Raw genomic sequence first — 27,389 nt, 5'->3', positions numbered from 1 at the left:
ACATCTACAACTTCACTTATAGCCTGTACACCATCTCTATCAGTTGTGTAGTCGAGGAAGTGGACCTCATGCTCATCAACTAACATCAAGTTTATGGAAACAAAGGTAAAGAAGCTCAACTAGAATATATGTAAAACCCCAGCATTCAGCCCTCGTAGATTCAATCTTGACTCAACCCATGGCCTTTGACACCCAATGCACATATACTTCCTAGTGGTAGCCTTTCAATTTCCTTCCGGCCGTTACATTGAATATTCCAAGTGGCATGAGGTGTACTTGTGGTATTGTGGTATTGTGGTATTGTTGGTGGGTCCAACACGAAATCGCCGATGTCGGGAATGATTGATAAGATCGGCACGATTGATTAGATTTGCCAGGACCACCCATTCGCACAATGGCAAAATGGTAAATGCGATGCTTGATTAATGAGTGAGCTACAGATTACCAAAGCTGAATCAGTGAACTACACACAGTTTGTACTAGGTCTTCGAGGGCTGCAGTACCTGGCAGAGACGTTCCGGGCTGATTGTGGCCCATCTGGGCACTTCGCCTTCCGAAAAGCGAACACTAGTTTCAGAATGACGAGACGTACCAAGAATCGGGTGCTTCAAATATTCACAGCTCGGAAGTATGTGGCTGCTCAAATGTTGTCTGCAACATCTCTTGTGCGCTAAAGACAATAGCCTCCACTCAGACATCTTCCCAACTGATTGATAAATCCCTGTCATGAGATTCTGCAGACAAATAATCTGATCCTGAGTGGGGTCCAGTGCTACGATGATGTCTTGTTTTTTTTTTTTTTTTTTTTAATAATTTTCCTCCAATGCAGGTTGGATTGTGACAACCAATCCTGGACTATACTACCGTGACGCTACGACCGTGATGGGAAACTCAAACGGTCCCCGGGGATAACCGAGAAAAGGAATACTATATCGAGACAGACGTATTGCTAAAAGATTTCAGATCTCTCATGTTACTCCTAGAGTACTGCATATGGACCAACATCTATATTCGAGTTCATCGACCTAGAAGACCCTCGGAGCTTGCGTATCCTGCCGAGTTTGAGTGGAGTCATGCAAAATGCCAAGATCTCGAACCGGCGCATAAAAGCCAAATCCGTGAAATTTCCAAACACAAAACTTCCGATGTGGAGCCCCAGCCTGTCTGATGAAATTCTTGGAATTCGTAGACTTGGAAGAATTTGTGGGATGTACGGAGTACTCCGTACTCTGTACCTTGTTCGAAATTTTGTCATGGTATTGTCGGTTTCATCTATAAACCCGCTCGATTCACATCATTTTTTCCTGATTTTCTTTTCCCCTCAACATTAATATACCTACAATGGCGACCCCAAGAAGTGTACAACGCTTGCAGCAGACGCTGTCACATGTACAGCCTCCTTTAAGTCCACAGCTCTCTCTCGTGGCAGGCCCTGCGGAGCCAGAGCTGCTGGATATTACCTTAGGCGAGCTGCTGACACTTCAAGCACTGCAATATGGAACATTTGAGGGCTTAGTCTTCCTCTGGACTGGCGCACGATGGACGTATGGTCATTTAAAAGATGAGACCGATCGCCTGGCTCGAGGAATGTTGGCTTCGGGTATTCAAAAAGGTGATCGCATCGGAATCATGGCAGGCAATTGTGAGCAATACATCTCGGTGTTCTTTGCAGCCGCACGAGTTGGGGCTATCTTGGTCGTTTTGAACAATACGTACACCCCCTCCGAGCTGTATTACGCTCTAAATCACAGCGGTGGGTGATGTCCATTTCCCGTGTTATCGATTCCACTCTAATCTCGCTTGACTGTTTTTTGCTCAATCAGAATCCCGAATGCTTTTCATCACCCCACGCATTGGACGGCATAATCTCGAAGAGGTCCTTATCAAACTCGGCTCAAATCCTATAAAGGCTGCAACCTCGGAATCATTGGAGGAAATCGTCATTCTCCGTGACAGCTACAACAACTTCCCCACCTATCAGGATGTCATGGAACGCGGTCTGTCGCAAGCTGCACATGTGCTCCAGGACCGCGAGGCCGAGTTACGGCCAGATGATGTGTGTAATCTGCAATTCACAAGTGGTTCAACAGGCAGTCCTAAAGCTGCAATGCTGACACACCAGTATGTGGACTATGTATGATTCATTCGCTTTGATTAAGGGCTAATTCCTCCACAGTAACTTGGTTAATAACTCGCGTTTCATTGGTGATCGCATGAACCTCACTTCTTTTGATATTTTGTGCTGTCCGCCGCCCTTGTTCCACTGCTTCGGGCTGGTACTGGGTATGCTCGCGGTGGTCACCCATGGCGCCAAGATTATCTTCCCCAGCGAAACCTTCGATCCCAAGGCGGCTCTGCATGCCATTTCCGACGAGAAGTGCACTGCTCTACACGGTGTTCCAACCATGTTTGAGGCAATCCTTGCCGTTCCCAAGCCCTCGGCGTTTGACACCTCAAACCTCCGCACAGGCATCATTGCTGGGGCCCCAGTCCCGCGGCCACTCATGAAGCGGCTCTTTGCAGAGTTGCATATGACCGAATACACCAGTAGCTACGGTACCGTTCCTCTCATTCACCTGCTACTCGAGTGCTAACCCAGGCTACAGGTCTCACGGAGGCCTCGCCCACATGCTTCAACGCTTTCACCACCGACAGCATCCACACAAGATTGACCACTGTCGGAAAGATTTTGCCCCACGCTCGCGCCAAAATCATTGATGCAAAGGGAAACATCGTTCCCGTTGGTCAGCGTGGTGAGCTTTGCATTGCCGGCTACCAGCTCACCAAGGGATACTGGAACAACCCGGAGAAGACAGCAGAAACTTTTATAACCGATACCGAGGGTGTGAAATGGCTGAAGACTGGCGACGAAGCTTCTTTTAATGACGAAGGGTACTGCACTATCACCGGTCGCTTCAAGGACATCATCATTCGTGGTGAGTTCAAACCCCCCCCCCCCCCCCCCCCCCCCCCCATGGATCCTGGTCGCATTTTCTAATTCGGACATCTGACAGGCGGCGAGAACATCTATCCTCTCGAAATCGAAGAACGATTGACCGCGCATCCCTCAATTGAGTTGGCATCGGTGATTGGCATTCCCGACTCCAAATATGGCGAGGTTGTCGGAGCATTTATCACGATCACTTCGGGCGCCGGTCGTCCGACCGATGATGAACTGCGCGCATGGACACGTGAGACATTGGGTCGACACAAAGCCCCGCAACATGTATTTGTATTTGGAGAAGAGGGAGCTTCAAGCACAGTGCCTGTGACGGGGAGCGGCAAAGTTCGCAAAGTGGAGCTCCGGCAAATGGCGATGGCGGTGCTGGCCGAACGCCAGAATGCATGAACAAAAGAAAACAAGGAGCACAGATTGTACAGACCTTCGTACTCAACTAGCAGAGAACATCCAGAGTTTGCAATAATACCCCCAATCACATTGAAACTCCCCGAATTTGTGCACAAATATACTTACAACCCTAAAATCTGGGTTGGGATTATGGGGCGCATCTTATCAGATTCTACTGTGATTCGCCCAATGCCTGTAACGTCAACAATGACGAAAAGCGGATCCTGCCGGGAAATGCGGCATTTCCATTTTCTATTACGTCAGGCTGTAATTAGTACTCCGTACAACATAGTTCTGGGCACTTCTCAGAATCAGATTAGATGCTCATCTTGTCTGATCGATGATCGTTGCCATTTTGGGGTTGTTGTACTGAACCATAGACTTAACCGGGTATTGTACTTTACATGAATCACATTCATGTCCGGTGGATGTCCGGTGAATAAGTTCCAGTTGAAAGATTTTTCATTTTGTATGTGATCCTATCGTTTCTCTGGGCCACGGTCTAGTTGTAAATCATTTTTAGTAGTAAATTAACCAGATGGGTATTTACCGTATGTATGACGTGCGTACCTAAATACCAGCCACCATGTTAGTTCTACAAAAAGCAGAGAAAAAAATTCCCGACTTCGTAGCCTGAGGTTTGCATTGTCCCGAAAAACCCCCCAAGCAATCGGCGACTTGACGCCAAGTCAATTCAACCGAGGGATGTTTTAAAACACCTTTCAGGTGGCCATCGGATCGGATAAATCTGAGCAATGGACCATGGAAGGAGAGGACAAGGAAGCAACCATGGGTGCGCCACATCCGATGTCGCTTTCAATCTGATAAGATCTGGACCCGCATGATCCGAGGACGAGAAGATGTGTTTTCTCAACTTTTATTCGGATACGTAGCTCAGTTCCTTGACAGTGTTTCTCAGTCCCTTTTTTCTCCAGTCTCCTTTGTCCTTTCCATTTGGCTATTTTCCTCGGCTATTGCTCGTATCACACCTCTTCTTCTCAACCTATCATGCCGTCCAACGACTTTGTCCGAACTGTGTCTCGCAGCTTCCGAGTACTTGTGATCGGCGGCTCTTATGGCGGTCTATCGGCTGCATTGGCCCTTCTTGATCTTTCACAGGGTCGCCTCACCCGTTTCAACCACAGTACCGAATCTGAGACTCCTACGCATCGTATCCCAATCCATATCACAGTGGTTGATAAACGAGATGGCTATTGTAAGCTCCCCAGAAGATCAACAACTTGCCCACCATGAAACCTTCGTTCACATGTGCAGTTCATTTGATCGGATCCCCAAAGGCTCTGGCCTGTGAAAAGTTCGCGTCCGAGGCTTGGACTCGTTTCGAAGATGTTCCCGGGCTCAAATCTCCACATCTCAGCTTTATCCAAGGAAGGGTCAGTTCGGTTGACTTGGACGCCAAAGTCGCCCATATAATCGATGCAAAGACCAATAGCAGCCGCACGGAGTCCTATGACTACTTGATTGCAGGCTCGGGGTTGCGTCGGTCTTTCCCCACCGTTCCCCAATCCTTGCGGCGAGAAGGGTTCCTCCAAGAAGCCAGAGACCATATGATGAATTTAAAGCAAGCCCGCGAGGGTATCGTTGTTATCGGTGGAGGTATGTGGTATCCGTCACCCTCGACTACTTTCGTTCCCGACCAACGTCCTTTTTTCGTGGATAGGCGCTGTGGGCGTGGAGATGGCTGCCGAATTAAAGATCCTTAACCCAGAGCAGAAAGTCACCCTAATCCACTCTCGAAAGCGCCTGTTGTCCTCGGAGCCGTTGCCGGATCTCTTTGCCGAACGCGTAGACTCTATCTTGCGCGATACAGGGGTCGAGATCATCCTAGGACAACGCGCTCTCGATACGACCCCCCTGGGCATTAAAAATGGGACACGGGTCTGGAACCTCACGCTCGGTGATGGCCAACAACTCAAAGCTGGCCATATTCTAAACGCTATTTCTCAACCCATTCCAACGTCGACATATCTGCCGAAGGAGGCGTTGAACGAGGAGGGATATATCAAAGTGCACCGCTCGTAAGGCTCCTTCTTCGACCTTTCCCGCAGAACATCTCTAAAACACTGCAGACTACAATTCTCCGGTGCCGTTCCCAACGCAGAGCATCATTGGGCAGTAGGAGACCTCACTGCGTGGGAGGGTATCAAGCGCTGTGGCGGTGCAATGCACATGGGCCATTACGCGGCACTTAACATTCATCAGCACATGATGGCAGAGTGCACTGGTGGAAAACCAGACTATCAGACCTTGCAGCCATTCCCGGCTGTGATAGGCCTCGCTCTCGGCAAAACGGCCGTCAGTTTTACGCCGAGCGAGGGCACGCGGGAGGGCGAAGACCTGATGCAGACCTTATTTGGCAAAGATATGGGACATACAAGTGCGAAATTTTTTTTATCATCTAAAAATGGCGTGAATTGAAAAGCTGACTCAAGTTGCAGTTTGCTGGAATTACATGCGTCTCGGGGAGGCATGCTAGAGGCATGGGCCTGGTAGAGCTGGGATAGGTTAAGTTTCATTTTGATCTTGATATCTGGTAATATAGAACTTTTTCTCTTCTGTTCTTTTGGACAATGACTAGCCGAATGCAATGGGCTTTGGTAGTCGTTTGGTGCGAGTTGAGCTCCGAAAGAAGAGTCAACCTACCACACTCAATGGGAATTCTTAATTTTGTCTTTGCCCGAATATCTCGCAGGCGAAGAGTGAAAAAGCTATAAAAGTACGCAATGAGATATTTGGAGAATGATCGAGAATCTTCAAGTGGTTGAGTCTTGGGAGTAAAAAATGCACTGCCACATAAAAGAAAGGTACGCCTAGTGGAGATGCGAGGGGAGAACACGTCATCTACATCTCCCAAGGTCTCCAGGACTCACCACCCTCTGTGTTGTAATGTGAAACAGAAATTGGACATCATTGACTCCGTAATCAAAATCCTGATTGTACAAATCAATCCTTCTGCTTAGAAATCGGGTTCCACCTGATTCCGCCCCGTTCTTTGGCTTCATATATAACACCCCTCCATTTCACTTTGTAAACTGTACATCCAACCTCATTTATATCCACAATGGCACCATTCGGTACTATCTACTCCTATCAGCCCAGCCCTCGGGTCATGAAGGTAAGAGAACCCTTCACACCCTGGCCAGAACGGTCAGAGCCCTGAGTTAACACCCCTGCTAGGCCCTGGCTGTGGCCAACCTGAACGGCCTGGAAGTGGTGGTTCCGGAATTCGCCATGGGCCAGACTAATCGTACCCCGGAATTCCTGTCCAAGTTCCCCTTGGGTAAGGTGCCCGCCTTTGAGGCCGCCGATGGAACAACCCTGTTCGAGTCGGACGCCATCACCCAATACATTGCCGAGAGTGGCCCGGCCGCCGAACAGCTCCTTGGAGCTACTCCCGCCGAGCGCGCCACCATCCGGCAATGGATCTGCCATGCACAGTGTGAGGTTTTGGACCCTGTCACGCAGTTGGTGCTGTGGCGTTTTGGTATCCAGCCCTACAACGAGAAGGTCGAGGAGGCCAACATCGCGCGTCTGGAACGCTCGCTGGCATGTCTGGAGACTCACCTCAAGGACCGCACCTGGTTCGTGAGCAACGAAAAGCCCAGCTTGGCTGATATCACTATTGCCGCTGCCCTGGTCTGGGGTTTCTCCATGGCCATCGATGCTGAGATGCGCCAGAAGTTCCCCTCTGTGGTCGCCTGGTACGAGCGGATCATTGAGGTCAAGGGCGTTAAAGAGGCCTTTGGTGAAAAGAATTTCATTGAGAAGCGTCAGGGTCCCCAGGCTTGAAGCTCATTGTGATAAGAAAACGAAGACAACATTAGCACCTGATTGGAATAAGAATAAAATATCATCTTTCGCCTCACAAAGCACTTGAATCAGGTAAAACGAAAACGAAAACGAAAACGAAAAAAAACCCCAAACCTACAGCATGGTGCTAGAAAGATCAAACAAAGTATTTAAACCTGGCTTTCAAGTGGTCGGTCTAAGCGGTACAGAACGCATGGGCAAGGTAAACCCAGAAGGGATATCTCACGGCCAGCCATCCCATCACAGACGAACCATCACGCTGCCCTCACCTCGTGCCGTTCCCAACGTCCGCGCGAGATTTCGGCTGGCCCAATCGGCGATCGCCATGGTAGTGACCATTGGTTCCACACCGCTAGCGCGAGGGAAGATAGATACAACCATAACGTATAAACCGTCAGTGCCCCAGACCTGACAATCCGGATCCACCACGCCTAATTTAGAAGACTTGCTCATGCGGCAGGTACCCATCTGATGTGCATTTTGTACCACCACTGGCCCACGTTGAGCCCACTAAGATTGCCATCGTGCCATCATCGCTGAATATAGCACCCCCGTTCTCAAGCAGGTTGAGAAATCCTCATTCGCACCCATAGGGAATGTGTTGGATGGATAGGAATAGGACTTTTCTATAACCAGCACTCGATAGCCCGCTTCAGCTAGGTTCTTTGCGGTCGTGCTACCGCCACAGCAACTTCCTACGATAACGACGTCGATCGCAATCGTTTCCGGCCGGTCCCCAGAAGGGAATTTCAAAAGCTCATATTGGAAATCGTCCACGAGGTTGCCATGAACGGGGACGCGTGGTAACCCCAGGAATCAGCCAATGGTTGGATTACTGATAATCCCAAACTTCTTAACAACGGCAGTGACTCCTCGGTAGATGGCGTGGAGAGGCAATCGAGAGGTGTCCCATCCACGTAAAATCTTTTCATGAAATTCCACTGGTTGGTCCTAGATCGGAGTGATCGAGCCCGTACGGGTGTTGAGCGCATTCATGATCAGCCCAAATCCATTCCTTCCCGCGTCAAGCACATAATCACCCTTGAGTCGCTCCATTCTAGCCCGGAAATGCTGGTTCGAAGAAACGTTTTCTTGCAGCTTCTGGGTGACAATGCTTATGGCATCGGGTCCAGAAATGATGGCTGACAAGCTTGACACGGCAGAATGCTACTCTGCATCTGACGTCACTCAGTTGTTTGATGACTTGACAGTAGCCGCAGCATGGATGGAGGGCACAACCGCACCGGCCAGCGCATAGAGTGTCTTCCATTGCACCTCTGAGAAGTAAGTGGCAGAAGGCGATGGCGGAATAGGGACATCCTTCGGGGTGTAAATGGACACAGTGTGGGTTGGCATGTCTGCAAGAACCAGGGCAAACAAAGCTCTCATAGTTCAGGCTCCAATGGCAAGGAATGGTGGGAAGCAGAATTAAAAAGGAGATTGTGGGGCGAAGAGAGAAGGGGTCCATCTGGGTACTCCGTACACAGGCGACGAATGACTGTAAATACTGCTAGCTCAACAAAGTCCCACTATGACACCAGGTGCATAGTTCAGAGTTAGAAGTGATACTTTATTGGCATGGAAGATCATGGAGAGAACAGACTCCTGTGTTATGTGACTTCCATGCCAATGCCAGCCCCTTCATCCATTGCATCCCAAGCACACGATCCCAGAACCCCGGAGATGAAGCCTCGGTTGAGTGGAGTAGTTGCACATGGATTTTGATTCTTGTGGGGTCTCAAATCTCCTGTCGACCACTTAAGACCGTGTGAATATACATTGCCCGACACTTTCAAAGCCTAGCTTCCCACCCATTCCCCGAAGAGGTAGATCCCCTTCGATCTCTGAAACAAGGGCGCCCACGGGCTCATTTGCGGGGGAAGTTGCCGAGTTCCAGCGCCATGTTAGAGAATCAACAACTTTGCGCGGATGAGACTCGAGTTATCCTTGACCATAGGAAATTCCAAGTCAAGTTCATGGTTACCAAGTGGTATAATGGTATAATGGTAATGTGTAGTGTAGTTGTGTGTGGGAGTGTTGCCTTGAACAGGCAAAAAATGTAATCTCTCCGCCTCCAACGTCGTCCTCGACCTCTCTCACCACACCATGGAGACGCGCACTCTCATTCGGCCTAGCAAATGTACTCTACCTACAGAGAAGGTCTTCTCTATCCAAGTTGGTTCTGAAATTTTTCGTCTCTCGGGTGCTTCGATTGCTTCTGATGGTAAATGCGCTTGTTCTCCTCCGTTCAACTTGAACTGACCCTTCAAACAGCTCCATCGTATTTTTCACGCTTCTTCGAGGATCAATTGCTTCAAAATCAAGATGCAACCAACGTCAGGACTCTCTATATCGACCGTGATCCCGCCACATTCCGCGAGATCGCTAGACATCTACAGGGTATGAGAGTCCATAGACAAACACAACGTGAAGGGAGCTAACAGGTGCATCCAGGCTACCATGTCCGGCCCCAGGATGGCGGGCAATTCGTGAAGCTATTCGCAGATGCTCAATTTTACACATGTGAGCTATCCCCTGTCCAAGTACCTTAAAGGTAATTGCTAACCCAACAGTGCCTCGATTAATGTCCCAGCTGTTCGAGTCCGAATGCTTTATTCAAATCGGCGACCGACACTTCCAGATCCCTCGCGATATATTTTCAGGTCCCGGGGATACCCCAAATTTTTTTTCCCTCGGATTTGCCGCCTTCTTTGCTTCTCCGTTGGAAGTGTTCCCAGGCCTGGACCGCCAGGGTCTCCTGCGACCTCCGGCCATCATCCCCCCAAGCGTTCCGAACCGATCTGCAGATGTCTTTGATGAGCTCCTGCATCTGCTGCGCGGGTATCCGCTACACATTAGAAACGAGAATCACCGGGCTGCGCTTCTACGCGACTGTCGTTATTTCCACCTGCGCGGCCTGGAACAAAAGTTGATACCGCATCAGATAACGACGAATCCCTTCAGTCATCGTTCGGAAATCGTCATCCGGCTCGAGGATGTGCGACCGTCTGGGATCCACTTTACTTTTGATACAGATTCTGGGTCGCCTGCAGCGGGTGGGATGGTCACATACACGCGCCCCTTTGCAGATAAGAGCGCCGCCGATCTGGTGGTTGAGATCGGCGACGAAACCAGTCTGATCCACCGGACGAGCATGCGCGCCGACTTCTTAGGTGTGTCAAAACAAAGAATTGCCAGTCTATTACAGACGGTAGGGAAGAAAATGAACCTGCCTGATTCACATCCCCCATTGGGCCAGGTTCCAATCAAGGTCCGTGTTGACCGTGAAACTGATCTCACGGTGGATGGAGAAAATGGCCCTCAGCATTTGATGATACCGAGAGCCAATACCGAAGCTGGCGCCGATGGTGTGCATCCAGCTAAACGTGCACGGGTTGATAACACGGATGATGGGCCCTGGGTTGTTCGGACAGGGCAATGGCGATTACAAGTGCAGACAGGGCATACCGGGGCATACGAGGTTGTCTTGGTAGGTGTCAAATTGGACATCTACACCAGTTCACAGGTCCGAAACCGGTCACGGAAATTCCTTTAGTCGCCTGTACCTCTGTTCAAGTCTTAAATTGCATAATACGCCAGAAGACTTGGATGCATAATTTCAAGCAGGGTGCCCTCTGGAAATGTTGCAGGTTGGGCAAACTTGCACTAATGTAATTTTGTCTAGTCGGAGAATCCTCCCCATTCTTCATCATCTTTATCTTTTCCATCTTCGTCGCTTTCATCACTCCCAACGCTCTCGGGGTGCTCATCATGTCCAAGGTCCTTCACTCGAACGGCAGTGACAGCGTGCGCAGGGTCACGAATGAATCCAGCGACGAAGAATCCTCCGAGACCTTCTGCATCCCCTTGCCAGGATCGAATGCACGCTTCTAGTGCCTCTTCAGAGAGATCTACCGTGCCCGATGGCCCTGTCTCTCCCTCGGTCGGTCGCTCCTCTCGCACGCCGCGTTTCTGCCATCGACGCAAGCCCTCGGGCTGCTCATCCCGCCGCAGGAGACGCCAGCCGCGCTCTTTGGCAACCTGGGAATTCAAAATGCGAGCCACGACGCCCTCGTTCTCGATCAGGTGAATCGAACAAGTACTGTACGTCACATGTGTAGCATTTGAGAAACGCAGAGCATGTTCAACGATTCGTGCTTGGATACTTGATAGTTTGGTCAGTCGCTCCGGGTCGATCGTCCCATCCGCGATATCATTTTCATCTGTGGGCTCAGCCTGCGGATTTCCCATGGTGGCTTTCGACTGCTCGCCAATTGCTTCGTCATCGTTGTCTGGACGCTTTCTTTTCTTTCCATGTGACTTGGGTGCCTTGTATGCTGCCGCGACAGGGAGTGTGAACTGAGGGACATCGTCACGGCCGATGATTCCACTGCCAGAACAACTGGGATCCAATAATAACCCAGTAACCTTCTCAAACTGTTCATCTTCCGGGTCAAGAGCGAGGAAATCCTGACCTTGCAGCACAGTGACTGAGTCAGCCCCGGCCAGACCAACCATTTTCTGCAGCGTTCTGGAACGCACGGTAGATGCATCCATGGAAAAGATTCTCTGGTTGCTGTTTTTGTTGCCCTTTTGTTGTTTGGCCAGAAGCGACGCCAAGTGCGTGGTCTTGTTCCCCGGGGCAGCACAGCCATCAACCAAGTCGCCCTCCCATGGGTCGCTAGGCCCACGGTCACCCAACAGGAGATACGCTGGGAAACAGGACGCTTTGTCCTGAAGAATGATTTCTCCATTTTTGTAGGCAGAGGAGGCAGTGAAGTCTGCGCCAAAAGGCACAGCCACCAAATCTGGAATGTTAGGATCGATGAACAATCGAGGCTCTGGCTTTCGACTTTCCAGCTCGTCTTCTGGGGCCAATTCTGCAAGGGTATCTACCCGACGGTATGATTTGAACGTAGTGCTCAGCTGCTCTTCGAGGGTAGTGCGAATGTTGTTGATTCGCACCCATCGCGGATAGACAAAGTGGCTTGTTCCATCGGCCAGTCGCTTCTCACGAATTACAACAGCCTTAAATTGCTCGACGGAGGCGCACCCTCGACGGACACGGGCCTTGGTGAACTCAGCCTTTAGCCTGGCCTTGTGACGCTCGACGGTCTGGCGGAGTGTGTGGGTTGCCGGTGCGGCAATGCCTTTCTTCGCGAGTAGATGATCATGAACGAGGAGAAGAGCGAGGAGTGGAGAGAGCTAAATGGGAATCACTTAGTCAATCAGTAGGTATCTCCAGTGGTTTCACTGAGGTCATCTCACCTTGCGCTCCAGGGAGAGAATGCCTGATTTGTCAATGACGTCTGCCAGCACCGTATCCCATTTCGCAGCCTCGGTGATCAAGGCATAAATTTGCGCTGGCGATGCACGCAGGTTCCGAGCACTGTAAATCCGGGACTTGAACGAGCCCCCTGAGGAGGGTGCGGTCAGGATAGCGACCGCATCAAAGTAGAGGGACATTGGGAGTTTGGAATGCTTGTCGGAGAAAATTGAGGACTTTGAGGACTTTCGCGAACAAAAAATGGGGGTTTGACGTTTGTTCTGTTTGCATTGGATTGCATCGTTTGGATCATGAGGTTGTGCAGCGGATGCCTTTCAAGCTGATTAGAATGAGCTCTTCGATGTGGTGTGGGTTTGCCACGACAAGACTGTATGTTGTAGTTTCTTTTGTCTTTCATCAGATCTCGATCAACGATGGGTAGCGTTCAAATTTTCATGGTTTCAATAACACGCATTTATGTTGTATCTCCGGATCCGCCTCTTTATAATGACATTTGAATTCCTTCCACTCCCTGAATCTTCGCCATATTTGCCTTTGAACCCCTTTAGCGTTCAATATCCCATAACCGACCAAAATGACACCAAACCCAAGGATCAGCACTTCAATGCAGCTGCCCCCAGGACCCAGCGCAAAGTTATCACTCCCATCTCAAGACACCAGCACCAACACCAACACCACTATTTTTCATGATGCAATGATAATCCGAAAGGCCGTCTTCATCAACGAGCAGCACTGCAGCGCAGACTCTGAGATCGACAGCGACGATGCCCGCAGCTGGCACTGGGTGCTCTACAATAACTCCACCGCAAGCTCCACGCCGGTGGGGGTGATCCGCCTGGTCCCCCCGCCACAGGTGCCTCACGCGCATGTCACGGAACCGCCATCGGTAATCGCACAAGGGAGGCCCGAGTACGACTGGGCGCACGAACCCTGTATCAAGCTGACCCGGGTGGCAATCATGCCATTGTTCCGCGGCCTCGGACTTGGGCGACGATTAGTGGAGACGGCACTGGGGTGGGCGGCTGTGCATGCAGCAGAGATAGACGAGGCGGCGGCGCAGATCGCTGAGAAGGAGGAGTCACCTGTTACGCCGATTCCGTGGCGGGGCTTGGTCCTTGTGCATGCTCAGGTGGATGTGGAAGGGATGTATACTGGGCTTGGATTTGAAACCGATCAATCACTGGGTCGGTGGGACGAGGAAGGGATTGAGCATGTGGGTATGTTCCGGCGGTTGGTTCTGGATTGACAAGTATTTACGGGGAGAGAAAATACGTAATACAGAGAGCAAACATAGCCTATCAGTAGAGAGAAAAAGACTCAAGATTCGACATCAATGGAATCAACTCGATCGAACTAAATCGAACTAAATCGAACTAGATATCAACAGAGGGAATTGTTAACCTGCCACATTCCCCCAGGATCAGGTACCAGTAAAGAAACAAATAAGATCGCCGCGCAACAAAAACCGACGGGGTATCCTGATCAACGCAACGCAAAAAAAAAAACCAAAGAAGGACAAGCATAAACCGAAATCAACCGGGTCGCTAAGGACCGACGAAACCCCTCTAGGCACGATGAAAAGTCATAACATGACTGCAGAAAAACATAAGAAACAAAGCCTAGGCCCAGGGCCTGTTAAAAACGCCAAAGCCATGGTCGCCAAGAGAGAGAAAAAAACAGATCATGCATGAGCATGACGAAAGCGAAAAGCTTAAGATCGAGTGAAACGCCGAGCTGCAGGAGTCCTGCTAGCCACACTACCCAAAGAAAACCGGGTAGTGCGATTAGAAGGTGCTCCAGTTCCAGTCACGAGGAACGGAGGCAGCGACCTCGCCAGTCTGGCCCAGAGTGGACTCGGGACCCTCGGCATTCATGCCATCGGAGTCGGGAACAGACACACCAATTTGCTGACAGTCGATGATGTTCTGGATTTTGGTCAGACGATCGGAGCGGTTCTCTTCCCAGCGTTGGTGGGCGCTCCAGCACAGGTCACAGGCACGGGACGGGACACCTTCGGGGTGGAAACGGGCATCCTGGTCAAGAGGAACGAGGTGAGGTGTGTGGGAGGCGCAGAAGACATGGCCGCAGTGACGGCAGTGGTGGCGACGCAGGAAGATGCCGAATGAGGAGCGGCAAGTGGGAGAATCACAATTGGAAGAGGCAGAGTCAGCCTGAAGGGAAAGGTTAGCCAGGGTTGTCCTGTAAGAAAGGATGACCAATGCGATCGAGAGGATGTGTGGTTGGGATGCGCCAGGGCTGAGGCGGTGGACTGGCAGCACGCCATTTCCGAGAAATGACGAGCTCACACGACATTTGCATTGACAACTGCGCAATCCAAACCGAACCCAATCCCTCTTAAAGGCGCCGCAGGAAGGCAAGGAAAGACTCGATTTTTGTTTCTCGGGATACTCACTTTCCAGTGTGTACGGGTTGGAAGACCGATTACCGCACCGAGATGCTCATTCTTCAACCACTCGTGCTGGGCGCTCTGGCTAATTTCGCTGGATTGGCTCTCCATGGTAGAGCGTCGGCTTATAGGTTCCGATGAGTCCTCGTTCAGGCTGTCAAGAGAGCCATGCAAGCTGCGGGGTGGGGTAATAGGGGACGATTTCTGGGGTCGCGCAGTGGGTCGAAGAGCTGCAGGGACATAGAGGGGACCCTTAAGAGGACGCAGCTGGCGCGATTGCAGAGGCAGTTGATGCAGGGAAGTGGTAGTCATGCGAGGGGAGGTGGGGGAATTGTTGGAGGGAGTATTGGCGACGGAGTTGGTTGGGGAGGGCTGACCATAAACCGAAATTTGGTTGGTAGCCGAGTTGGTCAAAACATGAGTCGCCATGGTCAGAAAGAAGATGAGGGTGGAATGATGGAAATTTGGAGATTGGGGAAGGATATTCAGATGTAGTGACGGGGATGTCGGAGAAGGTGGGAGGCGGACGATTAAGAGTCGAGTCTGAAGGGTAATCCCAAGCTCAGCGGCAAAAAAAGTGTTCAGAGACCGAGGGGCAAAAGAAGGAATTATCGTCCACACAGAGCCGTTCAGCCGGAGAAGAGGCAAGAAAAAAAGGATCAACTGTAAGTGGTCCAAGTCAGTGGAGACAGGAACGTTGGAGCTAAGAGATGTGTACGGAGCACGGAGTACGTAGAGAGTGGATTTCAGTGGAGATGGGTATTTGGGAGATGAGAATGAACAAGTTGTTGCGAAGGGAAAAACGCCCTTGGGGAAGAGAGGAAAGGTAAAAAGGGAGTCCTTCATCCTTATTGAGTACTTAATCTCCTTGTGATACTGTTACATAGTCCCCGAAAAGTGCTACTTGACTGGATGGAGAGTCGGTAGAACTTGTCTGCCTTCTACTTGGGAGTACTTCGTGGCGGATACTACATATGCGCATGGGCCAAGTAGCCTGAAGTACTACGTAGCCCGTGTGTCTCTTCCGCGTATACTCCATCTACATCGTGGACGGAGTACTCCGTCCGGACTGTTTTTTTTTTGGTTTTTTTTGGGTTTCTGGCACATTCAAATCGATTTCCCCGAATATGAAATCTTAATCAGGACTACAATGTAGAGATCTAGATGATTTCGTCTTTCTTTTGACCGCTATTTGTGATTACCCAGGATTCAGACCGGTTTCCATGAAGCCCGAGTGATAGGTTTCCTTTTGTGGTCTCTCCACTTGCATCCGCACTAGGTCCATTTTGGGGAGATAGTGCCGATATACGGAGTATACGGAGTATTCTGAGTGGTAATTAGATGGTGTCGGAGATGTCCAAATTTTCCCTCCTCTTAGCGGAGTACGGATACTACGTACTCCGTACAGGCACGGGATTTGAAACACGGGATATTAAAAAATTATGTACTCCGTACTATGTATAGAGTGCCTCCGTATAGAGGACAGAGTACTCCGTAAATAGTCAGATAATGCCAATTTCACAGGCCGGAACTTGCACTGGAAAATCGGAAAAGGGAAAATGTCGGAAATTCATTTCATTAGCGCCAAATTCATGACCAATTAGACTGTTTGTGGCGTCACCTCTTATCATCGACTACTGATTGGCCCATTTGCATCTTCGATCATCCTATTGGCTTCCCCCGAGGACCCTCCAGCGGCTGCCGGAGCCCCGCGGAAGTCTGTGACCGGTGTATCCAATCAAGGCGGAGGGAGTGGAAATAAAACCAAAATGCTAGATCATCTGCAGGACTGAAAAAAGTAATCATCTAGAAGGCTTCGGGAAGTTGTGGACATTTGGTTTTGGAGCTATTGCCGAGGTTAACCTTAGAATGTTATACCTCTAACCTAAAAAGAATCAGGTAAAGTAGAACCTTGGAGAAGTTGCCATTGGAACTGGTGTCAGTACGGAGTAGAGAGTTACTATTTCGCCTACAGTGATGGTGCATTCTCGGAACAAACGACTACCTCAATAGGGGTAGCAGATCGAACAGGTCCAATCCCGTTTTCAAGAGTGCGGGAAGTTGAAAGCACCAAGAGAGGCCATGGTCGGTACTGGAATGCGGGAGGTTGCAGTCGGAAATCTGGGGAAGGACCAAGGAACACTGACCAAAATGGCCGCTTGCAGGTGTCATACAAAAACATCCATGTCGTCATGACTCTGCGGTTATACTTCCAGATGTCAACCTCACCACCCCTCCAGATCACATCACAGACGCAATTATGAAGGTGGCGGTCTTTAGTGCCAAATCCTACGATCGCACCTATCTAGATCAGGTGCGTGCACAGCACTTTCCCGAGCTGTGCGCTATTGAATACCATGCCTTTGCGTTGTCTGAGGAGACTGTGCCACTAGCCCAAAATTCCGACGCGGTGTGCGTCTTTGTCAACGACACCCTGGACGAGCGCGTGCTGAGAGCTCTCCACGCCTACGGGGTCCGTGCCATCCTGCTCCGATGCGCCGGATTTAATCACGTTCATCTCGCAACTGCCGAAGAGCTAGGCCTCTTCGTGGCGAATGTGCCCGCATACTCCCCCGAAGCTGTGGCGGAGTTCGCCGTCGCCCTGATCCAAACCTTGAATCGGAAGACTCACCGTGCCTACAATCGTGTCCGCGAGGGCAACTTCAACATTGAAGGTCTCCTCGGGAACACTTTGCATGGTAAGACCGTTGGGATCGTCGGCGTGGGGCGCATCGGGCTTGCGGCCGCGCGCATCTTCCACGGCTTCGGGTGCCGACTACTCGCGCACGACCCTTTTGCCGGGGAAGAATTCCGTCAGTACGGGACGCTAGTTGACCTCGACACCCTACTAAAAGAAAGCCACATCGTGAGTCTGCATTGTCCCCTCACGGAGAGCACGAAGCATCTCATCAACGAAGAGACATTGGCGCGCATTCGACCGGGGTCCTTGCTGGTCAACACTTCGCGCGGGGGGCTCATCGATACCACGGCGGTCCTTCAGGCGCTAAAGACGAAGCAGCTGGGCGGATTAGCATTGGATGTCTACGAAGCAGAAGGCGAGCTTTTCTACAACGATCACTCCGGGGAGATCATTGAAGACGACGTGCTGATGCGTCTGATGACCTTCCACAATGTCTTGATTTGTGGTCACCAGGGATTCTTCACGCGCGAGGCTCTCGCGGAGATCGCTGAGATCACACTCGGCAATCTGTCTGATTTGGTCTCGGCCCGCTCGTGCAAGAACTCATTGGTAACGGAGGGACATGTTTTAGTTCCCGTGGACAAAGAGCCGGTTAGGCTTTGAAGGAAGCCCGAGACATGTGTCCGGACATGCAGCATCTATGCATGGACATATTAGAAATTTGACATATTAGAAATTTACCAAATCGATCACTTTCAACCTCCAGATCTCTCGTCAACATAAATTATATAGATGGGCATGTGAGCATAGGCAAGTGTCGATATACATAGCAACTGTGCAATGGACGAGTCCCCTGGAATTGACCCCGAATGCCTTGCCCGGCTCGGGGAAGGACTCAGCTTCCATGAAAGACCAGTGGGACGACAGAGATCAGCCACATTAAATAATCCCCATAGCAAGCACTAGACGGAGCTGCTCGAAGACCCGCCCTATCATTACAGGTCGGATTACCCGCCCAGAACCCCGGGATTCCTGATCAAATGAATTTAACACTCTCCATCGCGCGGCAGAATCAGATAGGCAGTCCGTCCGTGAAGCACAAAATCGCAGGGCCCGCCCTGATCTCGCGCGATTATTGGGATACCACTGGTCATGGCCTCGAGGACCACCAGTCTAAAATTTTCTGTGATAGAGCAATGAAGAAACAGATCCGCAGATGGATACGCACGGGACAATGCGGACCCGGTGCGAACTCCAGCGAAGACAACGTGGTCTCGGACTCTGTCAAACAGACGCTGGACTTTATTTTCATTGGCCAAATTGTGATTTCCGCTAACAACTAGCAGCTTGAAGGGGAGCTTGTCTGCGGCCATCTGTTGCTCGACCTGAGCGAGAAACTCGAATACATTCCCTAAGGCGATGCGGCAAACGCATATCAAGATGATTTCGCCATGAAGTGCCATATGACGGCGGTGTGGGTCATCGCGCTCTGTCGGTGAGAAAAGAGACGTGTCAACACCACGACCCAGCTGAACGAGTCGATCGACCAGCACATACGCAGGCTCTAAATTTTTGTGACTTGCAAAGTACGGATAAAAAGATTGCACATACAGCCCGAGTGCGGAACCGATGCCGCTAAAATTGTTGCCCGGAGCCAGACGCCGAATGTGTCCAACGGTGCATGCAACATAATTTCCGCATAGGCAGGCATAATTGGTTTGAAACGGCAGCTATCCTAGAGGCGGAGAGCGCAGCTGGCGGATTTGTACTCCGTAGCAGAATTTGGAACCCGAGCGAGGCTGGGCTAGCGAGGTAGATGATATCTGCCTGGAAAGAGTGGTTGGAGAAATTCCACAGATGGAACGGATCGACGATGGTAGCATCTAGATGATAGGGTAGCGCACACCCGTAAATACGGCGCTCCTGGGTCTTCTGCTTGGACGGGCGCGATGAAAACGAGGTCCACGCCGTTGTCGCGCGGGTGCTCAACCAGACTGCGTGTTGTACGACTCACTCTGTTTACAGAGCCCTATGATTCTGGAGCGAGGAGGACCGTCTTCTCACGCAGGGTCTTGGGGAAGTGAGATGGAAATCCGAGCCCTTCGCGCCCTTCGCGCCATTCCGAAGAGAGGCATGTATTCGGCCTTGTGAGTGAGACATGCATCTAATATTCGAATATCCAGGGAATGAAGAGGTGTTTTGAAGTTAACCGGCCCCTGTAATTTTTTGAAAAAAAAATTACAAATTAATTACAGGGGCCGGTTAATATTCTATATAACATAAAGTCACAAATGGTAAAACGACCCCCAAGCACAAGCACAAGCACAAGTACAAGCACATACGCCCCGGCGTCTGATCTATACGCCGATCGATGCACGTGCCCTCACCGCCCACCAAGGATCCTAGCTTGGTGGCCAGTCGCGGTTCGCGATGCGCCGCGTGCGCCAGCTCGACCTTCTGGTGTGAACAAGGAATTTGAATTCAGGGAAATGCGAAAGTAAAGTGATCATGGAGGGTCATGAGGCATCGAAAGGAAGATGAAGCTACATTTGAAAATCCCCTTCTCCTGCCTTGAACTAAGCTCCCGTGGTAAACCTGCTTTCATGGACTCCATTCATTGTGCAGATACAGGCCAGGCAGAGCAGCAATCTCCGGTGAGAAAAAAAAAAAAAAAAAAGGGGGGGGGGGGGGGGGTGGGGGGAGGAGGGTGCAATAACCCCAGAGCTAAAGCGGAGGAAGTAAAGACACAAGATTTACTATCTTGTAGGGCCAAGCTTTGATGTCGGAGGCGGTTATAGACAACGACGGATGGCGCAAGCCAACAAATGACAAAATTAACCCCATGAAATAATTCAAAGATCTACTATCGTAATGAATCATCATAGAATGATGCGTTTCCGTTGGTGGTAGGCCTAGACAATTATGAAAAGGACTTGGAACGAAGAATATTTACACTCGGAGCTTTATCCCTTCTAGGAGATAAACTTGGGAAACCTCGGGCCATCCTGACATCACCAGGTGCGTGACCTTTTTTTCCAAGTCCTGTTATCCTTTGTTGACTTGGATTTGTCTCAAACATAACATTACAACGTTGCAACAAGACAAAATCATGGCCAACAATCAAGGGTGCAAGATTACCCTTTATTGGTACGTTCCCTTCGCAGTCTGTTCAGAATCATATAAACTCATCTTCCAGGCTCGAGCAATCTCGGAGTCATAGAATCCTCTGGCTTTTGGAAGAACTGCAGTTGGAATATGAGCTCAAGATTTTCAAGCGTCGAGCTGATAAGCTCGCCCCGGCTGAGCTGAAGGAGATCCACCCGCTGGGCAAGTCGCCGGTGATAACCATCCAGGCACCGGGCGCCGCGAAACCACTGGTTTTGGCAGAGTCTGGTGCAGTTGTGGAATACCTCTGTGACCACTTTAGTACTGCGCGACCGACGCTAGTACCACAACGGTACACGCCCGGTAGCGAGGGCGAGGTGGGCGGAGAGACCGAGGAGTGGATGCGCTATCGTTATTTTATGCATTATGTGGAGGGTAGCCTGATGCCTTACTTGGTGATGACCCTTGTCAACGATTGTAAGTCACCTTTCGTTTCGGGCGCCAACCTCTAAACTCTCACATGGCGTTGATAACCCAACATTGGGAGCACCACTGACATTGTCAACAGCCATTCGGAACGCCCCACCATTCTTTGTTCGACCTATTACCAACATCGTGGCCTCGCAAGTTGAGAATCAGTTCCTGACCCACAATGTTGAAGGTAACCTCGCCTTCCTTGAGGAACAGCTCCGCACATCTCCCGAGGGTGGCGAGTTCATATGCGGCAAGGAGCTGACAGCTGCCGACATCCTGCTGAGTTTCCCAGTAATCGCTGTTACCACGCGGTCGTTGAAGGAGGAGAAGAACAAGGCTAAATACCCCCTTCTTGTCGAGTATGCTAACCGGCTCGAGAGAAATGAGGGATACCAGCGTGCCGTGAAGAAGATTGAGGAAATTGAAGGGAAGTTCTCGGCCTCTATGTAATCTAGAGATCATGGAGAAGGCCACAACGGATTTCTTTAAACCCTTTAGTGCTCTCAGGTCTCATTATGACCCCCGTTGCGTGAACGCTGAGATATAGAGGACCTTTGGTTGGCGGATGATCTCGGATATGCTTGCGCGCCTTTGCGACTACTCCGTATAGACATCGACAATGAGCAGATCCCGCAAGAATGCAATGAATAATGATAGTAATACAGTATTATGCGTCATTTGATATTTGAAATGATCAACCTTGTACCTCATCTTCATGTAAATGGATGTGAGGTCGAAAGCTGATTACATCATTCGGCTGATTCATCATCATGTGACCTTCAACTTCAATCCCGGCGACACTTGCAAGCGTTCTGCGTTCTCGATTTTGAGTCCACGCTTCAACGCTTTCCGCAAAAATGGCTGGTCCTAGCAAGTGTAAGTCTTGAGAGTCCTATCGGTGCAATGATCTCGATCGCTAACATGTTGTCCAGCTCTGATCCTTGACCCGGCCCTCCAGAAATACTACGGTACATCCCCCCAAACCCCATCTCCCAAGATCCAGGACTCCGGGTGAAACGTGCGCATCACGCTAGCCCAAGCATACACCAGAGCATTTTGTAGCAGCTTTTCGAACTCAGCACCCGCGACATGATACATTATTTCCCATTGAAGATTGACTAACGGGCCCATAGAACTCAATGCCAACCGTTACAAATACTGGCGCTGGACCCCGCGTCAAGCCAGGATATCGTTCGTCTACATGGCTCTGATTCCCGGCATCCTGGGCTACTTTGCCTACAAGTACGAGGTATGGAATGAGACATTATGGGTTGATCATGATTGCAATGCAATCCCGCAGAGAAACACACGCTAACAATGTGTAGGGCAAATTTGAGCTCCGTGGAAAGCGCCGGGGAGATACGATCTCCGAGTGGTAGACAGCGATGACTTCCATAATTCGATTCCCGTTTTGTTAACAAGCCCGTATCACGCACCCACTGTGACATGACGCGACATGGAGAACTATACACCGAGAAGTTAGAGATACTTGTGTGTCGAGGGGATTTTGCCCGAATCTTTCTTTTTGTGCCGGTGCCCTCTGCGTGGGCCGTGTACTTTTACAAGCATATACCGCATGGATTTCCTTATTATGTTGACCTTGCTCACGATCGTGAAACTTGGGGGTTCCTTCCAAGGCTAGACGTACAGCCCCGGAGCATCCCACCCAAAAAACGGTCATCTTGCATTTTTAGTGCCTGCCTGACAATTTAGGGGACTAGATATAGGCGTTTAGTCACTAAGTTGCCAAGTCATGGTAATAGCTAGTAAGCATTTATCAGGTTGAAAAACACAATGTTCCTAGCTTGGTATGCTTTTGCGTAGTAGAACATCAGAATGACAGATAGAGTTGAAGAACGAGTATGTATGACTGCAGGATCAATGCCCACCACCCTTGGCTACCTACTCACGGCGATTGAAGAGGCCAAAATGGGGTTGACGGTTTTATGGAGTAGATTTTCCTACAACCAAAATTGTTCATCTGGTTAAGGATGAACCTTGGAAGTTAAAGTCACCTCTTGAGCAGGGAGACCGCCGCAGGAGCAACACCATTCTCCTCATGTTTTGATGGGATTGCATGTGATAGAAGGTACTGATTCATTGGTCCTAAACTGGATATTCACAAAGTGTCTCAACATCGGTATTCATCGCCCTTTTGATAAAATTGCTTTTGAACTGGATTTCTCTTCGTCCTTCTCAATATGGTGCCCATCCACGACGGCCTCCGCGTCCACCTTCGGGCAATCGCTCGCCACGATGCCAATCACCTCGGGGCATATGCGGAGGTCCACCACTACCTCCACGGGGACCACCACGACTAGGCCCACGAGGATAGCCATTATCACGGAACGCACGCATGCCGCCTCCACCCCCACCTCTGGGTCCCATGATTGGGCCTGATGCGCCTTTGATCGCCGGCGCAATTGATCCGTCCTCGAGCGGTGCAAGAATCGCGCATTCAATGTAGTCTCCAACGATGAATCGAGCATCCTGCAGGGGCCTGTCGGCTTCGGAGCCCTGGAAACGAAGCGGGCCAGGGCGAGGTCGTGCATCCTGCTTATCTTCGTCGTCATCTGCACGCAATGGACTGTCTCTCGGACCAACTATAGCACTGCCTAAATCCCTGCTTAAGTATCGGCCACGCGCGTCGGGGCCGCCCATTGCCGCGCCGCGCGCGTCGGGGTAAATCAGTCGGAAGCAGAGACGGGTGCCAACGGGCGGATCAGGGAGTAAAGATGGAAGAGCAGAGGTGAGAAGCTGTGAGAGCTCGCGAAGTGTGCATGATTGCCATGTGTAGATCTCCAGATGTGGTGGGAGCGCTGCTGATGCGACAGGTGATGTTGGACGAATGGCATTTGGTCCGCTGACAGGTCCTCCGCGGCGAGATGGTACAGGGATGCTGTATTCGGATAGAGGGTTGTAGTTGTTAACTCGATAGAAGAGCTTCAAATGAAAAGGTGCAGTGGTCTGGCGGTTGATTGAGGGTTTGGGCCCCTCTCGCGACGAAGCGGCCATGATGGACGGTAGGGTAAAAATCAGAGGTTGCAGTTCCGAGGATGAAGAGAAAATAGAGGAGAATGGAAGATGTGATGACTTGAATCTAAATTGAAGCTTGAACAAAGGTCCTTGGAGGTAATTGTTCGGGGTATTCTAGAGGGGAGTGGACTAGAAGAGACAAATGCGGCGTCGAAAAGCTGCGGGTTCTGACGTGCAAAGCCGATCATTCTTTTCCTGCCATCTACCTCCACATCCATCTTCGTCCTTTGATGCAACTCTACCTTATTTATTGCTTACATTCTTTTACCTTGAGCCACAGTCGCACTATTCAGGCAGCTCGCTGCATCACTCTGCCACCATGGATTTCGCTGCACTAATGTCCAAGGAGATCTCCAAAGCCAAGGGTAGCGATTCCTCCAAGCCATCCGCCACAGATACCGAAAAAAGTTCCCCCGCAGTGCCAAAAAAGAAATACATGCGACGAGGTGATGTCGAAGCTGCTCGCATTGAAGCCTACAACCAAGAGCAAGGGCGACTTGCACGTGAACGTGAAGAGCGCATGGCGAATAAGCGCAAGCTCGAAGACGAAGAAGCGGATCGAAACAGAGCACGCGAGGAGAAAAAGCGACGATTAGCCGAGGAGTCCAAGGCAAGGAGGGCGGAAGAAGAACTAGCCAAAGAACGTGAACGACGGCAGAGGCTCGGTCTGCCTGAGCTGCCTGAAAACACCCCAGTCAACGGTGACGAAGAGGAAGACATCGAGGAGGAGGAGCTGAAAGCAAAATTACGAGAACTGAATGCGCCAATACAATTGTTCGGAGAGGACTATTCAGCTCGTCTTCGACGATACCGTCGTCTGGTTCAACGAGCCGCTGTTCCCAGGAAAAGGGTGACCGACGGACCTATCCCCACCACCTTGGAGCCCGTGTCTGGTGGACAGATGATCATTCCAGCCAAGATCCCGAAAGACCAAGGCAGCCGTCTGTTCCTTTTCCGGCAGCTGGGATCTTACTTCAACATGGTTTTGTCGGAATGGGAACAGGCACTAGCAAAGCGTGACGTTTCGGTACGGGAAAGTTTCCAAGGAAAACAAGCATTTAATGCCATGACCCAATCACGCGAAAATATGACACCGTTGTTCCGCCTCTTTGAGAAGTCCGAGCTGGAGGACGGACTATTAGAACCGATCGTTGAGATCGTGCACAAGGCGCAGCAGCGGCGATACGTCGATGCAAATGATGCCTATCTACGAGTGAGCATTGGTAAAGCGTATGTTGACCCGGCCACTTTGAGAACGTTGGGAATGAAGCTAACATGTCTATAGAGCGTGGCCCATCGGTGTGACCATGGTTGGTATTCACGAGCGATCTGCACGAGAGAAGCTTCATCAGAGTGACCAGCAGGCACACATTTTGAGTGATGAGATAACTCGCAAGTATTTGCAGAGTATCAAGCGCTGCTTGAGCTTTGCACAAGTCCGCTGGCCCCCGCAGGATCAATTGCAGATGATGGGTTAGCCTGCTGAGAATAGTGTCCGAATATACCCCATAACGTTTTGAGAAGAAGAACTTGTACATAAATATCCCGCAATATGCTCTCCGCCATCCATTTGAACATCAATTTGAACCGGTCTCTTTGAATAACGCGGAGACTGTGACCACGCGGTACCCTCTACGATTCAACTCCGGCAACACCCTCTGCAACATAGGCACGGTCCACTCTCTCCGATCATGACAGACAATAATACTCCCCGGCTTGACCATACTCAAAATGTGGCTCGCATTTAATTTCCAGAATGGCACCTGCGGGTCATGCGGATACACATCGCCGAGCACCAGCCGATATCCCAGCTCCTTTACAAGCGATCTCATTCGGGAGCTGAAAAATCCGGAGCCAGGGCGAAAGAGCCAATTCTCAGGCTGTGCTGAATTTCCAGCTGCGACATACACTTCTTGAATTCTGGCATGGACTTCTCGGATCTGATCTGCCAAGACGTCGTCACTGAGTGCCCGGGACGGCTCATCAAACATGGCATGGTTGGCGAGTTCGTTACCAGCTCGGACGAGATCAGCCAAGGCGGATTCGTACCCGGGGATCTGCGATCCTATCAAGAAGAAAGTTGCAGCTGCATTGTGCGATTGCAATAGACGAAGAATTGTAGGTGTGTGTATGGAGGGCGCGTCGTCAATTGTCAACGCAACCACTTTTTTATTTGTGTCCACGCGGAAGAGCACGTCGGGCCAGCGACGTTCACAGTACTGAATGAGCAGAATTGGCGGTTTGTATATGCAATACAATGGTATCAGGAGAAACAAAGTGGGGAGGATGGCTTGAAACATGTTTGGCTTGGACGATCCAAGATGTTTGGTTCGAGTTCACGGGAGATGTCCAACTCGGATTTCAACTCGGACCACTTCTGCATCAACTGGTCAGTTTTGCCATTTTGGGGATTTTCCAAAAAAAAAAAAAAAGAAGAAAACCCCCCCCCTCGTTGTGCTTTTCAACTTCTCTTGGCTGTCCGATGTTTGTTCTCAGTGGATAGGAGCTCTACAGGCTCGATGCTCGATGCTAGGCACTTTCCATCTGGGCAAGGTTATGGAGAACACCTATGAGTGGCGACCTTCTAGCCAACATTCTGGTAGTGAAGCCAATCCTATCGCGTTGGGATTGGGGAATTTAGAGAGCACACCTCCCGCCACACCTGTGCCATGGATGTCGATGCCCGCATTTCCATCAGCCAAGGGGAAATCATCTTCGGAAACAGACGCAGCACACCTTGGAACCTTGTGTCCAACACAAACATGATGAATTCAGAAACCCCTTGTACGGCACCTCTGCCTGTTTCGAGGTCTCAGGGGCAGGAGATGTCACTCTGGTGTGACCTCGGTTAATTGCTGCAAACTCTGGATTTGCGTCTCCTGAGCGGAAATAGATCAGTGGCTGTTTTGAGAAATCTGGACATTCCATGGGAATCAAGCATTGGCTATGGCACAATTATTGCGAGATGGGATGGATTCTCGGGCCTGGATGTCACCGGAAAGCTCTTCCATACATAACCCCGAGTGAGAGGTGCATCGCTCATGCTATGGAGGATGGAATGTTGCTTGTATTCTCATGTTTTTGATCGACGTTTTGTCCCTTCCAGCTTTGGATCAACCTTGGATCTACATCATGGCAAACCACTTTATAATGGTTGAAAGAGAGATGAAGACCTCGTGATTTCAGCAGATCTAGCCATTAGAACACACCCCGGAACGTAAGACAACTGGAATAACATCTATATTGCTCTCATTCTCTA

At 50.4% G+C, this 27,389-nt stretch overlaps 16 protein-coding genes across 16 annotated transcripts; 11 read left to right on the top strand and 5 right to left on the bottom strand.

Moving 5' to 3' along the window:
- Positions 1–1,341: 1,341 nt before the first annotated feature.
- Positions 1,342–3,349, top strand: Pdw03_6092 (Long-chain-fatty-acid-CoA ligase, putative; the record flags this gene model as incomplete). The annotated part of the gene is made up of 5 exons (XM_014683092.1): positions 1,342–1,753; positions 1,824–2,121; positions 2,177–2,556; positions 2,607–2,936; positions 3,015–3,349. The coding sequence occupies 5 exons, from the start codon at positions 1,342–1,344 to the stop codon at positions 3,347–3,349; spliced, it is 1,755 nt and encodes a 584-aa protein (XP_014538578.1).
- A 1,008-nt stretch (positions 3,350–4,357) lies between these two features.
- On the top strand, positions 4,358–5,846 carry Pdw03_6091 (Pyridine nucleotide-disulfide oxidoreductase AMID-like, putative; the record flags this gene model as incomplete). The annotated part of the gene is made up of 5 exons (XM_014683091.2): positions 4,358–4,565; positions 4,625–4,966; positions 5,031–5,388; positions 5,440–5,747; positions 5,809–5,846. The coding sequence occupies 5 exons, from the start codon at positions 4,358–4,360 to the stop codon at positions 5,844–5,846; spliced, it is 1,254 nt and encodes a 417-aa protein (XP_014538577.2).
- Positions 5,847–6,431: 585 nt separating this feature from the next.
- On the top strand, positions 6,432–7,159 carry Pdw03_6090 (Translation elongation factor eEF-1B gamma subunit, putative; the record flags this gene model as incomplete). Its single annotated transcript, XM_014683090.1, has 2 exons — positions 6,432–6,485; positions 6,548–7,159. The coding sequence occupies 2 exons, from the start codon at positions 6,432–6,434 to the stop codon at positions 7,157–7,159; spliced, it is 666 nt and encodes a 221-aa protein (XP_014538576.1).
- A 142-nt stretch (positions 7,160–7,301) lies between these two features.
- Pdw03_6089 (uncharacterized protein) lies at positions 7,302–7,720 on the top strand (the record flags this gene model as incomplete). The annotated part of the gene is made up of 2 exons (XM_066101244.1): positions 7,302–7,573; positions 7,624–7,720. The coding sequence occupies 2 exons, from the start codon at positions 7,302–7,304 to the stop codon at positions 7,718–7,720; spliced, it is 369 nt and encodes a 122-aa protein (XP_065958184.1).
- Positions 7,721–8,368: 648 nt separating this feature from the next.
- On the bottom strand, positions 8,369–8,569 carry Pdw03_6088 (Alcohol dehydrogenase, long-chain fatty; the record flags this gene model as incomplete). Its single annotated transcript, XM_014683089.2, has 1 exon — positions 8,369–8,569. The coding sequence occupies one exon, from the start codon at positions 8,567–8,569 to the stop codon at positions 8,369–8,371; it is 201 nt and encodes a 66-aa protein (XP_014538575.2).
- Positions 8,570–9,286: 717 nt separating this feature from the next.
- On the top strand, positions 9,287–10,736 carry Pdw03_6087 (Potassium channel, voltage dependent, Kv, tetramerization; the record flags this gene model as incomplete). Its single annotated transcript, XM_014683088.1, has 4 exons — positions 9,287–9,404; positions 9,455–9,580; positions 9,635–9,703; positions 9,754–10,736. The coding sequence occupies 4 exons, from the start codon at positions 9,287–9,289 to the stop codon at positions 10,734–10,736; spliced, it is 1,296 nt and encodes a 431-aa protein (XP_014538574.1).
- A 125-nt stretch (positions 10,737–10,861) lies between these two features.
- On the bottom strand, positions 10,862–12,646 carry Pdw03_6086 (Bacterial Fmu (Sun)/eukaryotic nucleolar NOL1/Nop2p; the record flags this gene model as incomplete). The annotated part of the gene is made up of 2 exons (XM_014683087.1): positions 10,862–12,385; positions 12,449–12,646. The coding sequence occupies 2 exons, from the start codon at positions 12,644–12,646 to the stop codon at positions 10,862–10,864; spliced, it is 1,722 nt and encodes a 573-aa protein (XP_014538573.1).
- A 395-nt stretch (positions 12,647–13,041) lies between these two features.
- Positions 13,042–13,713, top strand: Pdw03_6085 (Acetyltransferase, GNAT family, putative; the record flags this gene model as incomplete). The annotated part of the gene is made up of 1 exon (XM_014683086.1): positions 13,042–13,713. One exon carries the CDS (start codon positions 13,042–13,044, stop codon positions 13,711–13,713), a length of 672 nt encoding a protein of 223 aa, XP_014538572.1.
- Positions 13,714–14,251: 538 nt separating this feature from the next.
- Positions 14,252–15,303, bottom strand: Pdw03_6084 (Zinc finger, FYVE-like protein; the record flags this gene model as incomplete). Its single annotated transcript, XM_014683085.1, has 2 exons — positions 14,252–14,638; positions 14,881–15,303. The coding sequence occupies 2 exons, from the start codon at positions 15,301–15,303 to the stop codon at positions 14,252–14,254; spliced, it is 810 nt and encodes a 269-aa protein (XP_014538571.1).
- A 1,831-nt stretch (positions 15,304–17,134) lies between these two features.
- Positions 17,135–18,178, top strand: Pdw03_6083 (D-lactate dehydrogenase, putative; the record flags this gene model as incomplete). Its single annotated transcript, XM_014683084.1, has 1 exon — positions 17,135–18,178. The coding sequence occupies one exon, from the start codon at positions 17,135–17,137 to the stop codon at positions 18,176–18,178; it is 1,044 nt and encodes a 347-aa protein (XP_014538570.1).
- Positions 18,179–18,355: 177 nt separating this feature from the next.
- Positions 18,356–18,858, top strand: Pdw03_6082 (uncharacterized protein; the record flags this gene model as incomplete). The annotated part of the gene is made up of 2 exons (XM_066101243.1): positions 18,356–18,430; positions 18,517–18,858. The coding sequence occupies 2 exons, from the start codon at positions 18,356–18,358 to the stop codon at positions 18,856–18,858; spliced, it is 417 nt and encodes a 138-aa protein (XP_065958183.1).
- Positions 18,859–20,624: 1,766 nt separating this feature from the next.
- Pdw03_6081 (Glutathione S-transferase) lies at positions 20,625–21,544 on the top strand (the record flags this gene model as incomplete). Its single annotated transcript, XM_014683082.1, has 3 exons — positions 20,625–20,662; positions 20,712–21,097; positions 21,189–21,544. The coding sequence occupies 3 exons, from the start codon at positions 20,625–20,627 to the stop codon at positions 21,542–21,544; spliced, it is 780 nt and encodes a 259-aa protein (XP_014538568.1).
- A 407-nt stretch (positions 21,545–21,951) lies between these two features.
- Positions 21,952–22,473, top strand: Pdw03_6080 (NADH:ubiquinone oxidoreductase, subunit NDUFB4; the record flags this gene model as incomplete). The annotated part of the gene is made up of 4 exons (XM_014683081.1): positions 21,952–21,970; positions 22,027–22,062; positions 22,228–22,343; positions 22,420–22,473. The coding sequence occupies 4 exons, from the start codon at positions 21,952–21,954 to the stop codon at positions 22,471–22,473; spliced, it is 225 nt and encodes a 74-aa protein (XP_014538567.1).
- An 817-nt stretch (positions 22,474–23,290) lies between these two features.
- On the bottom strand, positions 23,291–24,109 carry Pdw03_6079 (Sin3 associated polypeptide p18; the record flags this gene model as incomplete). Its single annotated transcript, XM_014683080.1, has 1 exon — positions 23,291–24,109. The coding sequence occupies one exon, from the start codon at positions 24,107–24,109 to the stop codon at positions 23,291–23,293; it is 819 nt and encodes a 272-aa protein (XP_014538566.1).
- Positions 24,110–24,449: 340 nt separating this feature from the next.
- Pdw03_6078 (MRNA splicing factor (Prp18), putative) lies at positions 24,450–25,608 on the top strand (the record flags this gene model as incomplete). The annotated part of the gene is made up of 2 exons (XM_014683079.1): positions 24,450–25,360; positions 25,416–25,608. The coding sequence occupies 2 exons, from the start codon at positions 24,450–24,452 to the stop codon at positions 25,606–25,608; spliced, it is 1,104 nt and encodes a 367-aa protein (XP_014538565.1).
- Positions 25,609–25,707: 99 nt separating this feature from the next.
- Positions 25,708–26,430, bottom strand: Pdw03_6077 (Polysaccharide deacetylase (NodB), putative; the record flags this gene model as incomplete). Its single annotated transcript, XM_014683078.1, has 1 exon — positions 25,708–26,430. The coding sequence occupies one exon, from the start codon at positions 26,428–26,430 to the stop codon at positions 25,708–25,710; it is 723 nt and encodes a 240-aa protein (XP_014538564.1).
- Positions 26,431–27,389: the final 959 nt, after the last annotated feature.

The sequence above is a fragment of the Penicillium digitatum genome, chromosome 6 (genome assembly GCF_016767815.1).
Source record: "Penicillium digitatum chromosome 6, complete sequence".
In the NCBI taxonomy this organism is placed as follows: domain Eukaryota; kingdom Fungi; phylum Ascomycota; class Eurotiomycetes; order Eurotiales; family Aspergillaceae; genus Penicillium; species Penicillium digitatum.
Note: the sequence above shows the minus strand (reverse complement) of the source record. Positions and strands in the feature narration are given on the sequence as shown.